The 14,784-nt window shown below is 43.5% G+C and overlaps 1 protein-coding gene across 1 annotated transcript in view; it reads left to right on the top strand.

The window, feature by feature from the left end:
- LOC125461569 (Na(+)/dicarboxylate cotransporter 3-like) overlaps nucleotides 1–14,784 on the top strand; it is a 40,054-nt gene that overhangs the window by 15,623 nt on the left and 9,647 nt on the right. The window contains exons 5-9 of the mRNA XM_048550490.1: nucleotides 1,074–1,262; nucleotides 2,449–2,574; nucleotides 5,461–5,547; nucleotides 9,362–9,466; nucleotides 12,670–12,767. Of these exons, the coding sequence (XP_048406447.1) occupies nucleotides 1,074–1,262; nucleotides 2,449–2,574; nucleotides 5,461–5,547; nucleotides 9,362–9,466; nucleotides 12,670–12,767 (605 nt within the window). The remainder of the gene's footprint in view (nucleotides 1–1,073; nucleotides 1,263–2,448; nucleotides 2,575–5,460; nucleotides 5,548–9,361; nucleotides 9,467–12,669; nucleotides 12,768–14,784) is intronic.

The raw sequence follows: 14,784 nt of genomic DNA, 5'->3' as shown, positions 1-14,784 counted from the left end.
AGTTGTCAAAAAGTTGGCAGATGAAACATAACATGGGAGATCTGCACCCTTTCCAAAGCTTCCACATCCTTCTTATAATGGTCACCGCATTATAAGAAGGATGTGGAAGCTTTGGAAAGGGTGCAGAGGAGATTTACTAGGATGTTGCCTGGTATGGAGGGAAGGTGTTACGAGGAAAGGCTGAGGGACTTGAGGCTGTTTTCATTAGAGAGAAGAAGGTTGAGAGGTGATTTAATTGAAACATATAAAATAATCAGAGGGTTAGATAGGGTGGATAGGGAAGCCTTTTTCCTAGGATGGTGATGGCGAGCACGAGGGGACACAGCTTTAAATTGAGGGGTGAAAGATATAGGACAGATGTCAGAGGTAGTTTCTTTACTCAGAGAGTAGTAAGGGAATGGAACGCTTTGCCTGCAACAGTAGTAGATTCGCCAACTTTAGGTACATTTAAGTCGTCATTGGACAAGCATATGGACGTACATGGATTAGTGTAGGTTAGTTGGGCTTGAGATCGGTATGACAGGTCGGCACAACATCGAGGGCCGAAGGGCCTGTACTGTGCTGTAATGTTCTATGTTCTATGTTCTAATGTGCGCTTATCCACTTTGGAAGGAAAAATAGGAAAGCAGCATATTATTTTAAAAAGAGAGATTCCTAGACTATACAGAAGGATCTGGATGTGCTGGTCCTTGAATCACAAGGTGTTTGTAGGAGTACAGCAAGTGATTAAGAAAGCAAAAAGAATTGGAATTTAAAAACAGCAAAGTTCTTCTGCATTTATAGACGGCATTGGCAACACCACATCTGGAATACTGTGTATTTTTCTCTCCTTATTCAAGAAGAACGTTTCTTTATTAGAAGAGTAGATATTTGTTGTTGATGAGATAGAAAAATGTGATAACTGACAGCTTGACACGGGAAGGGAAAAAGACACTTGGGGTGGACTATAACACTTCACATTTGTCTGAGTCGTGTAGAGAGATGCACCGTAGTAGTAGTGTGTCTGAGAATCTGTCATCAGCTCCATGAAAACTATTGACCTCTGCAACAATATTTGCTGTATTGTTTTTCAGAAAGAGTGAAGTACAGGAATTCAAAACTGAGGACGCACCTCAGTCTATTGGACAGAACCAACTGGGAAAGCCTGATGAGAAGTTAGCAAAGGGTATGCTCATTTCCATTCCATTTGCTGCCACTATCGGAGGGATAAGCACTTTAACAGGAACACCACCAAACCTCATCCTTGACGGCCAACTGAAAAGGTAATAATAAATCTCTCATGCAAGCATTTCAAAAAAGATTCTTCGGAACAGAATTGCTCACAAAAACAGATGCATGACTGGGACCAAGAATATCACACGTTAGATTCCTGCTTTATGTTGAGCAAACTACATTGAGTGGAGGTGATTGGAAGGAATGAGTTGAGATTACCACTTCTGTTTGTTGTTACATGAGGGGCTGGTGTGGTGTAGTGGTGATGTCACTGGATTTATAATCCTCACACTAATACCCTGCAGTAACGTGTTCAAACCCCACAGTGCTAATGGAGATGTTTGAATTCAATAAAATAAAAAACTGGGGTTAAAAGCTAGTGGGGAATATCTAATCACTGTTGTTAAAAGAACCTATCTGGTTCACTAACGCACTTTAGGGAAGGAACCTACATATGGCTGTAGACCCACAGCACTGTGAGTAACTTTTAACTGCCCTTTGTGAAATTTGTGCTGGCCCTGTCAGTGATCCTGTGAAGCAGCTTTTTTTTAAAAGAAAGACTGCTAGAAAGTGTATGCTATCACAAACAAACCATTGTAAGCTACCATTGCTCCCCATTAACCACTATTCATTCCCGCAGACTAACCATTACCCAGCCCTTTTTCCAATTCCTCCCCACCCCAACCTCCCCGATCCCATCTTCTGATAAATACCAACCTGTTCCTAGCTACAATCAGTTCTGAAGAAGGATCACTGGACCTGAAATGTTAACTCTGCTTTCTCTCCACAGATGCTGCCAGACCTGCTGAGTTTTTCCAGCAATTCCTTTTTTTTATAATAGCACACTTCTGGACTAGGTGGGGCTTGTATCCAGGCCTTCAGGACCTGAGGTAGGGACACTACCACCATACCACAAGAGCCTTAATGCTAGAATGCAGGTGTTATCCTGTTCAGAAATGATATTGCATACCTTTCAAGTAGGCTGGATTTGAACCTGCACAGGGAAACACCCAATGAATTTTCCCTAATCCATGCTTTAACTGGTTGACCACATCTATCGGATAAAAATAAGAAGGATAAACTGATGGGATTGGGTGATAATTTTTTGACAGTAGTTAAACAGCAATGGTCTGCTTCTATGCTGTAAATGCTTTGTCATCCATGTAATTAATTCTGAATAACAGCATCAATCTGCTTGTTGATGCATTTATCATTTGTGTTCTTTTGTCTTGTCAGCATTTTTCCTCAATCGGACGAGTTGAATTTTGGCTCCTGGTTCCTGTTTGCCTTACCCCTCTCTGTAATACTCCTCATACTAGCATGGCTCTGGCTAGCATTCATGTCTGGAGGACTCAAGCTAAGGTATAAGGTGGGATTATGGATATAAAACATAAAGTAGTACCATATTTTATACCAGAGATAGTAGGAACTGCAGATGCTGGAGAATCTAAGATAACAAGGTGTAGAGCTGGATGAACACAGCAGGCCAAGCAGCATCATAGGAGCAGAAAAGCTGAGGTTTCGGGCCTAGACCCTGCTTCAGAAATGCTGTTTCCGAAGAAGGGTCTGGGCCCAAAACGTCAGCTTTCCTGCTCCTCTGATGCTGCTTGGCCTGCTGTGTTCATCCAGCTCTACACCTTGTTATCTCAGATTTTATACCTGCTGCGAATAAAAAGTCTTAAATATGGCAGTCACAGGAAATTTCTCACCTCCCTTTATAAAGAAAAGTCTCCTTTGTCCCAGACAACTATCGGGCTGCTAGTGAGTTTAACGTGAGGATCACTACGCCTCAAGCGAGGGGAGAATTTGGGAAGGTAAAATCTTCATAGTGACCTCAGCTGTTGAGGGATCTATACCTGGGCTGTTGATGTCACTCTGCATCACAAACTATGATTCATGTTCAAATAAAGGAAGTTCTCCCCCATCCCAAAAGACTAAACTCTTCCTTCTAGAAGATTCTCAAATTTAAATACACCCTATTTCTGCCTTCAGACATTATCAGTAATCACTTTGATGTGTCTGTACGCTCATTTTTATTCAAGGCAATATGAAATTACAACCTAGAATGTAAGACTAATCTGTTTTGAGGTATCAACTATACAAGCCCAAGAGAGAGCTCATGACAACAGCAACAAAACCAAACTGTGTTTATATGGCACCTTTTAACTAAAATTCTCCATGATAACTATCTTTGCAGCTTCAGTCAACATTGCCGTACAGTTGACAGTAGACTGTGTTTGGCATCTCCATGGATTTAGGAGATGAAAGTTAGGCTGGCAATTCAATTATAGTTTCAACAGCAGAAGGATTCAAAGTTTTTTTATCGAAGGGTTGATGCTAGTTTTAGATAGAACAGGGGAGGTAATATCTGGGAAGACAGCACCATTCAACCAGCATGGGGTACTAGATGAGAAACTGGGTGTTTAGCAGGAATGGAGGACAACTGGATACCAATAGTTTAATTGAGGGCACTTGGTGAAAGAAGAGAAATTGAAGAAGACTGCAGATTCAAGGGTTGGAGATAAGTTAAACCGAGGCCAGGTGCTGGTGAGTGAGGAAAAAGGGGAATAAGAGTAGATGCAGCAAAACAAATGGGCTGAATCATCATATGTTTCACACGGTCCTCTCAGCGTTACTGGAGGTGGAAAGAAACATGGCAGAGGAGTTTAAGCAGATGGTTGGTCATGGAGACAGTCAGGGCATTGTCTTCAAACTTCAGGACGATCCTGGAACAGTGGACATTTTTGGTAGAAGAGGATGAGGTTTCATAGAGATTGCCATGTTTGATCCAGAGCAGGGATGGCCCTGTGATTATCACTGCTGCCTCACAGCACCAGCAACCTGGGTTCAGTTCCAGCCTCATGCGACTGCCCATTGGGAGTTTGCACGTTATCCCCATGTCTGTGTGGGTTTCCTACCATAGTCCAAAGATGTGCAGATTAGTTGGTTTGGTCATGCTAAATTGCCCATAGTGTCTAGGGATGTACTGGTCAGGTGGGTTCGCCATGGGAAATGTTGCGTTATAGTGATGGGTCTGCGATGGATGTGATGCTCCTTTTTGGAAGGTCAGTGTGAACTCAATGGGCTGAATGTCCTGCTTCCACACTGTAGGGACTCTATGAGTGTGGACAAGCTAAATTAGCTGTGTGAGTCATTGACCAATGATGATAATGTCACTGAACCTGCAACCCAAGCTAATGCTTTCAGGCAATGGATTCAAATCCGTTGAAACAGATGAAATGTAAGATCAATGAATTAAATAGGGTCTGAAAACTGATCTCAGGAATGGTAGCCATGAAACTACCATTAATTGTCATAAAAACCCATCTGGTTCACAAATGTGCTTCAGGGAAGAAAATCTGCCATCCTCACCTGGTCAGGCCCACTTGTGACTCCAGACCCACAGTGATGTGATTGACTCTTAACTGTCCTCTAGGCAATTAGGGATGGGCAATAAATGCTGGCCTAGCTATCAATGCCCTCATTCTATGAAAAAATAAAGTAAAATTAATCAAAATATTTGTTTTGTGTAGGGGAGGCAGTTGGTAAAGAGCACCAGCTGAACATTGGGTAAATAAAGGAGCATGCTAGAACTTTACGCAACTTCAGGGCATCTGAAAGCTCATTGAAGAACAGCCAGCTAGGGTTTTAAAGGGTAATCGTTGTCAATTTATAAGCAGGAAGTTCCTATTAATAGCAATAATTCAGTGGTCAATATTGTCCCAATTCAGCAGAGATAACTTTATCTATTTTTCTATGAGGGCTTCCTTTTTCACCTGAGGGGGAAAAAGAGCCTTGATTTGGGAAAGAAAACTGCATCTCTGACAGTGCAGCACTCCCCCAAGATGAGACTGGGAGTGTTAGGCTTGAATTTTGAGCATATCCTGAAGTGGGCATGAGCCCATAGCCTGCTGAGACAAACCTGCCCAATACAAGCCATAGGCCTCTTGTGGCATGGTAGTGGCGCCCCTACCACTGAGCCAGGAGACCTGGGTTTGAGACCTTTCTGTCCAGGGCTGTGTGATGACATTTCCCATACAGGTTGATTAGGAAAATAAAAACTGGCAAACAAGCCATGGATTAAGGATTCTACTTCTTTATATTTTTTGCCTTCTTCTTAATGCTGCAACTACTGATATCCTGTCAGCACTTCTCCCAGGCTGTTATTAGAATCACAGAGGGTTAGTAGGTTGGACTTACTTGGTTTTATTTGGTTTTTGTTCTCATTTTTAACTTTTCATCCCTTAGGTCACTGATAAAGAGAAAAAGTACGGAAACAGAATCCAAGGCAAAAGCTGTAATCCAGTCAGAATATGCACAGCTGGGTCCAATAACGTGTGTATACGCTGCAGTGAATGTGCTTCAGCATTAGCTACATATCTGTGTGGTAATGAAGGGGCTAAGGTTGCTCACGAGTATTAAATGTGGCTGCCCCTTTTTTAGGTCTGGAGCTATGTAAATATTTTCTAATCGACTTGCTCAGAGATGTCATCATACACCTCTGGAGAAGGTAGGCATCGAAACCAGATCTTCTGGCTCTGAGGTAGGGACACTACCACTGTGCCGAAAGAACCTTTCATTAATCGTTGGCCTGTGTTATGATGGTGGGCAGCATAACCTGGGACTTATTCAATGCACGTTGAGCCACAATTTCCAAAAAATAAAGAAAAATATTGTCTGTTTGTTCCATACTTCCCACGGCCATTGAATACTTCAAAGAAGAGTTAACGTTTTGGGTGCGGTGGCCCTTCTGCAGAACTGTAGAATGTGAACGCTGATTTCTGTCCACAGATGCTGCCAGATTTGCTGAGATTTTCCAGAAATTTCTGCTTTAGTTTCAGCATTGCTAATTCGTTTCCCAACATTGCGCAACCTGGTCTCCTGGCTGTGTCAGATTGCCAAACTAGTGCCACATCAGGAGCACTTAACTTTTTCTTCCCCTAAAATTTGCCCTACTATTCTGTAAGATCATGGCTGATCTGATTATGATCACCACACCAGTTGTGCTCAAGTCTTCAGTCAGGCTTTGTGGGTGTCTTTAAAAGACTTGGACAATGAACTGACTTGCATAGAATGTTCACATTGTCGTGATCACTAAACCGTCTAAAAACACCATGGGATTACATTAATTGAGGATATCTGTTCGGCATGGACTAATTGAACTGAAGGATCTGTTTCCATGCTGTACACTCCATGACATAACAGCTATATGAGTTGCATGACAAGTGCTAAACCTAACATTCTAAGATCCTTCCAAATAGTCTGCATTGCTTTAGTTAATCCTAGCCAGGGAACTGAAAAGGTGTTACAATGAGCCACTGTGTCCCTGGATTTGGAGAGGGAGAGGTGCATCTTGGTTCTTTGCTTCTAATCATGGCTTTTGTAATCAGTAAGATTAAAGAAAGGGAGGCACAAAAAGAAAGCTGCTCAGGATGTTCCGTTGTGCTGCACAGCCAGTGAAGTACACTTAAGGTTTAAGCCACCATTGTTAAGTTGGAAAACTGAAAGTCAGTTTGGACACTGAAAGCTCAACCGACAAAGATACGATAATGACCAGAAAATCCTCCAGATGTTGTGGCTCTACCTACATGTCAAGTGAAAGTCTGATTGTGCTCAAATGAATATTTCACAGAATGGTAGAAAAGTTACAGCGCAGAAAGAGGCCATTCAGCCCAGCTGTCTATGCTGGCCAAAGAAACCGTCCTCCCATTCCATTTCAACTTTCCAGCATCTGGTCTGTAACCTAACAGGTTATACAGTGCTAATGAGAGATAATAGGAACTGCAGATGCTGGAGTATCTGAGATAACAAAGATCTGGATGAACACAGCAGGCCAAGCAGCATCTTAGGGGCAGAAAAGCTGATGTTTCGGGCCTAGAAGAAGGGTCTAGGCCCAAAACATCAGCTTTTCTGCTCCTAAGGTTATACAGTGCGTCAGGTGGAAATCCAGGTTCCTTGTAAATGGGGTGAGGTCTTCTTCCTCACACACCAACTGGGCAGCAAGTTCTAGCATCCCACCAATGACCCTCTGGGTCTAACCATTCTAACATTCACCTGAAACCTACGTCTCTAACTGACTTCTCCACGAGGAGAAATAGGCCTCCCTGTCCATTCTATCGATGGCACATAGGTTAAATGTGTTCACTCTGTATAACCCTTCATCTGTAGGTGAACCTCAAGTGAGTTACTGGGTGGGGAGGGGGATCTCTAGTGCATACAGAACTGTGCTGAAGCAAGCAGAATTTTTTCTCACCCTGCATCCACTTTTCCCACAAATATCATGCCTCCTGCCCCGTTGAGGTCGCTGACTCGTTCAAGGAGCCGTTGTCTGGGCACTTCTCATTTTCAGAAAGTGGCTGTTCAACAATAGGTAAATGAAGCTTGAGTCTGTCCTCAACAAGCAACTTCCTGCAAGGGATATACAGTCATACGGCACAGAAACAGATGCTTTGGTCCGGCTTGTCCGTGCCAATGGCAGCTCGGTATTTTGTCCGGCTGCCTCACAGCGCTTGCGACCCAGCTTCAACTCCAGCCTCGGTCACTGCCTGTGTGGAGTTTGCACATTCTCCCCGTGTCTGTGTGGGTGTCCTTCCACAGTTGAAAGATGTGCAGGTCAGGTAGATTGGCCATGCTAAATGGCCCTGTAGTAACCAGGGGTGTGCAGGCTAGGTAGAATAGCCATGGCAGGTGCTGGGTTGCAGGAATGGTGTGGCAGGTCTGAGTGGGGTGCCCTTTGAAGTGTCAGTGTAGACTCAATGGGCCAAATGGTCTGTTTCCACAAAGGGGATTCTATGATTCTAAGACCAGATCGACCTAGTCCCATTTACCAGCATTTGGCCCATATCCATATCCCATTATCTCCATCTAAACCCTTCCTAATCACGTACCCATCCAGCTGCCTTTTAAATGTTGTAATTGTACCAGCCTCCACGACATCCTCTGGCAGCTCATTCCTTACACACACCACTCTCTGTGTGAAAAAGTTGTCCAGAAGGTCCCTTTTATATCTTTCCCTTCTAAACTTAAAACAATGCCTCTAGTTTTGGACTCCCCCAACCCTGGGAAAAGATCTTGACTGTTCTCCCTAACAATGCTTCTCATGATTTTAGAAACGTCTATGAGGTCACCCCCTCATTGGTTGACTCACGAGCTGGAGACCACTTCCATTCGTTCTCTCTCCTGAGAGGCAAATCAGTCAAGTGGGGTGGCGTGGTGGCTCAGTGATTAGCACCACTGCCTCAAAGGGCCGGGACCCTGGCTTGGATTCCAGCCTTGGCTGACTGTCTGCGTGGAGTTTACACATTCTCCCCTTTCTCTCCTCCAGTTTCTTCCTACAGTCAAAAGACATGTGGGTTAGGTAGATGGGCCATGCTAAATTACCCTGTAATGTGCGGGTTAGCTGGGTTAGCTATGGTAAACGCAGGGCTACAGGAATAAGGACAGGGTTTTGGGTGGGATGCTTATCAGAGGGTTGCAGACTTGATGGGCCAACTGGCCTACTTCTGCACTGTAGAGATTTCATGATTCTATGAGAAGCATGCTAAGACCATATAACTCAGCACAGTCTGGAAATCAAACTAGGCACTAACTCACTGGCTCTAATTTCAGCCATGAAGGGAAGAGGGATTATCAAAAAAAAATTTCAATATTTGTTTCTTTCTCCCCTTCTCCTTGTCCCGAACCCATTCTCTGCAAAGTTTGATCATGCACTGTCTCATAGCATTGTCAAGCTGAGGTCTCAGGGCGGGGGCCGAGAGAGAGGAAAAACCTGACCTTTGTCTGACAGGAAGTCCTCTGAGGTCTTAAAAAGTGGGGTTCAAGTTCTCTGGGTCAGTTATCAAGCAGAGAACTGCAGATGCAAAATAAACTAGAAGTCACATTGCTGGAGAAACTTGGCAGGGCTGGCAGCATCTGGGAAGTGAAAACAAGGTTAAGATGAAGCACCCAGTGTCTCTTCTTCAGAACTGTTCTGAACAAGTGTCACTGCATTCAAAAATGTTAATACTGCCAGACCTGTTCAGTTTCTCCAGCAGTTTCTGTTAGCTGAGATTGTCGCTGACTCTTCTTTTGTTGTCTTTTTGTGTTTTCTGCTGGGCCCTGGTACCAACCTCCCTGTAACGCCACTTACTGCCTCCAATTATTTCCACAGATTCGCTGAGGGAGCTGTGGCTGGTTTCTTCTTCACATTTGTAATTCTTCTCTTCACAAGAAATCCCAAATTTGTGCCAGGATGGTCGAAAATCTTTAAACCTAAGTAAGCAATGAACTCTGGGCTATGCTCTTCTAAATTAAGGAGCTTCATAAATGCAACTTGTTGTTGTGAAAGGCAAACATATCACCCCTGTCCCCAGAGCCTTTTTACGTGAATATTCTTGATCTTCCTGTCAAGTATTTTCCCCAAGAGACTTTGCAACAATCCTTGAGACCTCTCTCATGATTCCTCCAGCTTCTCCTTTCATTTACAATACAGCATGGAGCTGGATGAACACAGCAGGCAAGGGAGCAGGAAAGTTGATGTTGTGAGTCGGCACCCTTCTCCCAACCCGAAACGTCAGCTTTCCTGCTCCTCTGAAGCCGCCTGGCCTTGCTGTGTTCATCCAGCTCCACACTGTCATCTCTGAGTCCAGCATCTGCAGTTCTTCCTATCTCTTCTTTGACTGTATGGTTTGATGAGAAAATGTTTTGTCCTGTCTGTTGTAAAACATCTCATGATCCGTGATAATGTAACTACAGGAGACCAAGTTTAGAAAAATGAATTATTGCTTGGTGGTGGTGGGGGGGTGGGGGGGCTATTGGTTGCCCAATTAAAGCTGGCAAGCTGTCTGTGAAGGTGTTTTGTAGCTGACCAACCTCAGCTCCCTGATGTAGCAACAGATATTTGATGATTTCAGTGCTGTAGATGTCATACACTTAGAATTTCACCAGCCCTTTGGGGGCAGCACGGTACACAGCACCAGGGACCCAGGTTCGACTCCACCTTCTGTGTAGAATTTGCACAACCTCCCCGTGTCTGCGTGGGTTTCCTCCGGGTGCTCCAGTTTCCTCCTTCAGTTCAAAGATGTGCAGCTTGGGTGGATTGGCCATGCTAAATTGCCCCGTAGTGCCCAAGGATGTGCAGGCTAGGTTAGTTTGCCATGGGAAGTGTGGGTTTACAGGGATAGGGTGGAATGGTCAAAGGGCCAGTGCAGACTCAATGGGCCAAATAGCCACTTTCTGTGCTGTAGGAATTCGGTGATCAAACAGATATAATTATTTTTTAGATAGAGGTGAACGTCATTCAAGGAATAATGGTGTAAGATAGGTCGTGGGGTAAGATAATGCGATAAGAATAATAATGGGTTAGATAGGTCATTGTGGCTGGTATTTAACGGTGGGGACAGGGGTCACTCCACCAAATGAAGTGTTGCCCAAGCACCTAAAGGAGCACCAGCAGGCCTTCCTAGCAATCTAGGACCCTGGGGCTGGAGGTCCGCCTGCTCAGATTGGTCAGTCCAATCAGAAATCAGGAACAAGACAATAGCTATTCCCAATATGCCACTGAACCAAGGTCCAGGATTGTCACTTGATCCCACACCTCTGGTGAATGACAGCAGTGGAGCTGTGAGGGATGGAGGAGGTCACAGGGGAAAGGTGGTGGCATGGCACAACAGTCCAAATGCCTCTTCATCCTTTGATTGAGGGTTCCTCCCCAGGAGCCTGCCATTAGCAGCGAGATGATACCTCCTAATACGCATTTGCTGTCCATTGAGGGGCTTTAGTTGGCGGCAGGCAGCTAGGCCACTCATGGGTATCCTTATCACACACGTAGTGTGGATGGAGGTGGGAAGGCTGAGGTTCCCCACTCACTAACTCTCCTGCCCAATGGTGACTGCAGGCCAGTCTTTCCAGTCCATTGTTTCTGGGGTATTGTGTACAGTTAATAATCGTGTTACTTATTGAAGGATATTATTGCATTTAAAGCAATTCAGAGAAGCTTAATTGGACCTAAGCCTGGAATAAGTGGATTGCCTTATGAGGAACGGCTGGACAGGCTAGGTCTGTATGCTCTGGAGTTTTGAAGAATCAGAGGCGACATTATTGAAATGAATAAGATCCTGAGGGGACTTGACCACTTGCATAATGAAAGCATGTTTCATCTTGTGAGAGAATCTAGAATTCGGGTCATTGTTTCAAAATAAGGCAGTACCCATTTAAGAGAAAGATTTGTACAATTAATGAAAGGTCTAGGTTAGTGTTGCAGAACAGAGAGACCTAGGGTTTCAGGTACATAATTCTTTGAAGTTTGCCTCACATATAGACAGGATGGTTAAAAGGTGTTTGGCATGCTTGCCTCCATTGCTCGGTCCTTTGAGTATAGTAGTTGGGAAGTTATGTTGAGGGTGTACAGGACATGGTGAGTGTTCTTCTGGAATATTATGTCCAGTTCTGGTACCCCTGTTATAGGAAGGACATTATTAAGGTGCAGAAGAGACTGACCATAATGTTGCCTGGTTGGAAGGTTTGAGTTATAAAGAAAGGCTGGATAGGCAGGGACATTTTCATGGAGCATAGGATGTTGAGAGATGGCCTTGTGGAAGTTTATAAAATAATAAGGGATTTAGATAGAGTTAATGGTAGTTGTCTCTTCCTGAGAATGGAGCATTTCAAGACAAGGGGCACATTTTTAAGGTAAGACGAGAGAGATTCAACAAAGCAATGAGAGGCAAATTCTTTACACAGAGGGTGATTCACATGTAGAATGAACTTCCTGAGGAAGTGGTGGATGTGGGTGTGAAATACGAAAGGTTTGGAAGGATATGGGCCTGGAGCAGGCAGGTGGTACTGGGTTAGTTTGGGATTACGTTTGGCATGGACTGGTTGGACCGAAGGGTCTATTTCAATGCTCTATGACTCAATGACTCCACGAGGAAACACTTTTTTCTCGGAGGTTTGAAACTCTTTAGAACTGCCTTCCTCAAAAGGTAGTGGGTGCAGAATTTGGAAATATTTTTAAGGTAGAAGTAGATAGATTCTTCATTACCAAGGGGCTGAAAAATTACTGGGGATGTGCAGGCATAGAGATGTGAGATGATGTGGAATTAGAGTCTATTGATGACTACAAATCCATCGTCCATTGTTAATTTTATAGGAAAAACACATCTGGTTCGCTAACGTCCTTTAGGGAAAGAAACTTGCCATCCTTAGCTAGTCTGGGCCGACATGTTACTCTGACTCCACAGCAACGTGGCTGCTCTTTACTGTCCCCTGAAATCACTTGGCAAGTCACTTCGTTCAAGGGTAATATGGGGTTCACAATAAATACTGGTCCAGCAGGCAATGAACACATTCCATGAACGAATAAAATAAAAAGTGCTGGAAAGTGTATCAAAAGCTAGTAAATGATTTTCGGAAAGTTCAAAGGCTTAGGGAATTATAAAGCAAGTTTCCTTTATTTTTGTGGTGTGTCCTTCTCCTTAGGTATGTCTCAGACGCAGTGGTTGCAATGGCAGTAGTTTTTCTGATGTTCATCTTTCCTTCACGGAAACCCTCGTTAAAGTGGAAAACAGATCCTGAAGGTTTGTTCATCCCCTTATTGATGATGTGTGGCGCGTATCAGTTGTACTTTCTTCAATGAGAGATTCTTCTAATTCCGACTGAATGGATCAGAAAAAGAGGCAGCTGGGCTTCTGTTCCTGATTGTTTAATGAATAATATAGGAATTTACCTCGAACTGAAAGGCTCACATGTTGAAAGAAAAGACAAACTACCTGAAGGAACAGGATACAATGTTTGTCTCACTTTTCTATCAATTCCTTTTTTTAAAAATATTGGCTAATTTTGTGAGTCAGTGATAAAATTATAAACCATCTAGAAAAAGATTAAGTGACCTGTTGAGTAATGTCCGTGCCTCTGAACCAGAAGCTCCACATTCAAGGCCTACTCCAGGACCGCATTCGGAGCATGAGTCCAACAGATTGATTATAAACCGGTTAACCCAATGCAAATGGCTGACAGTGAGAATGAGAGGGAATTTTGATCAGGCACGTGATGGGCAGTCACAGTTCAGTCCCAACGCTGGCCAGGGTGGATTTAGGACCTGCCTCCTTGTTCTTATACAGGCAGGAGATGCTACAGTCACACATTGTCTTTGTGCAGAGAACTCAAAAGCTCACTGTATGCTAAACCAACAAAGAAATGAAAGGCAAGAGTAGAAAAGGGAACAAGGTACGGTCAGCCCTGAGTTATATTATTGTCCATGTCAAAGCTACCCATTCTATTATGTACCCCTTCCATTCACCCTCAAATGGGACTTTTGGATGTCTAAACCTGATACTCTAGAATTCCTCAGAGGTAATGGGAACTGCAGATGCTGGAGAATCCAAGATAACAAAGTGTGAAGCTGGATGAACACAAAAAGATGCTGCTCGGCCTGCTGTGTTCATCCAGCTTCACGCTTTGTTATCTATTACTCTAGAATTCCTTCTCGCAGACCTTCAACTTCCCTCACTGCCATAAAGATCTGACCTAAAGCCCATTTTCCTGTATGTTAATTGTATTTAATTATATTAGTGGTGGGCATTAACTGAGCATTCATTTGAGTCGACTTTATATGGACACAGACTAAAACTGGGTTAAAAAACAGAACCTGCTGAAATCTGGCACTATCTTTGGAGAAAGAAACATAATAAGCAATTTGAGTGCAATGACTCTTCTTCCCAGTTCTGAAGAAGTGTCATATGGGACTCAACACTTTATTCCAGATCTCCAGCATCCTTGATGTTTTGCTTTCATTAAAGCGATGGTTGCTGTGTTAGGAGGTGCATGTTTGAAATGTGTAACTCATTAAAAAAAAGCATGTGGAATGATCATAGATAATGGGAACTGCAGATGCTGGAGAATCCAAGACAACAAAGTGTGAAGCTGGATGAACACAGCAGGCCAAGCAGCATCTCAGGAGCACAAAAGCTGACATTTTAGGCCTAGACCCTACATCAATGATCATATCCAGTTTAATCCTTCAGCAGCTAGTTTTCTAGAGTAAAACAGATGACGTGCTTTTGCATGTTAACAATGCTATATCCAAGCAAATTGCTTCTCCTGTTGTTGATCATTAAACTTTCATCTATCCTTAGTTGTCCTTGAGAATATGATGATGAACAGCTACTGTTCCTGTGTTAAAACTGCTTCCCCCATGCTGTTAAACAGGGAATTCTAGGATGCTGACCCAGCACCAATTACACGTACATACAAATCAAAAAGCCATGTAACTTGGAGGCAAACATGTATGTTTGTGATGTTCTCATGTACCTGCTTTGCTAACACCTATAGTTGATAAGGATCATGAGTTTAGTTGCTGTCTTCCAGATGTGGTGTTAAACCAAAAGCTTACCTGCTCTCCTGTGTGAATATGTGTATTCCCATGTCCAATATGTTGAAGAATAGCAAGTGACGTGGCTAATATTTATCATTCAGTCCGTATCACATTGCTGCTTGTGGGAATATGTTGTGTGCAAATAGGCTCCTGTGTTTCCTACATTGCCACAGTGACTTCCCTTCAAAATACTTCATTGTCTGTAAAGGACGTTGTGTGGT

This window comes from Stegostoma tigrinum, chromosome 19 (genome assembly GCF_030684315.1).
Source record: "Stegostoma tigrinum isolate sSteTig4 chromosome 19, sSteTig4.hap1, whole genome shotgun sequence".
NCBI classification, from domain to species: Eukaryota; Metazoa; Chordata; class Chondrichthyes; order Orectolobiformes; family Stegostomatidae; genus Stegostoma; species Stegostoma tigrinum.
The sequence above is the reverse complement of the archived record's forward strand: the minus strand, read 5'-3'. Positions and strand labels throughout refer to the sequence as shown.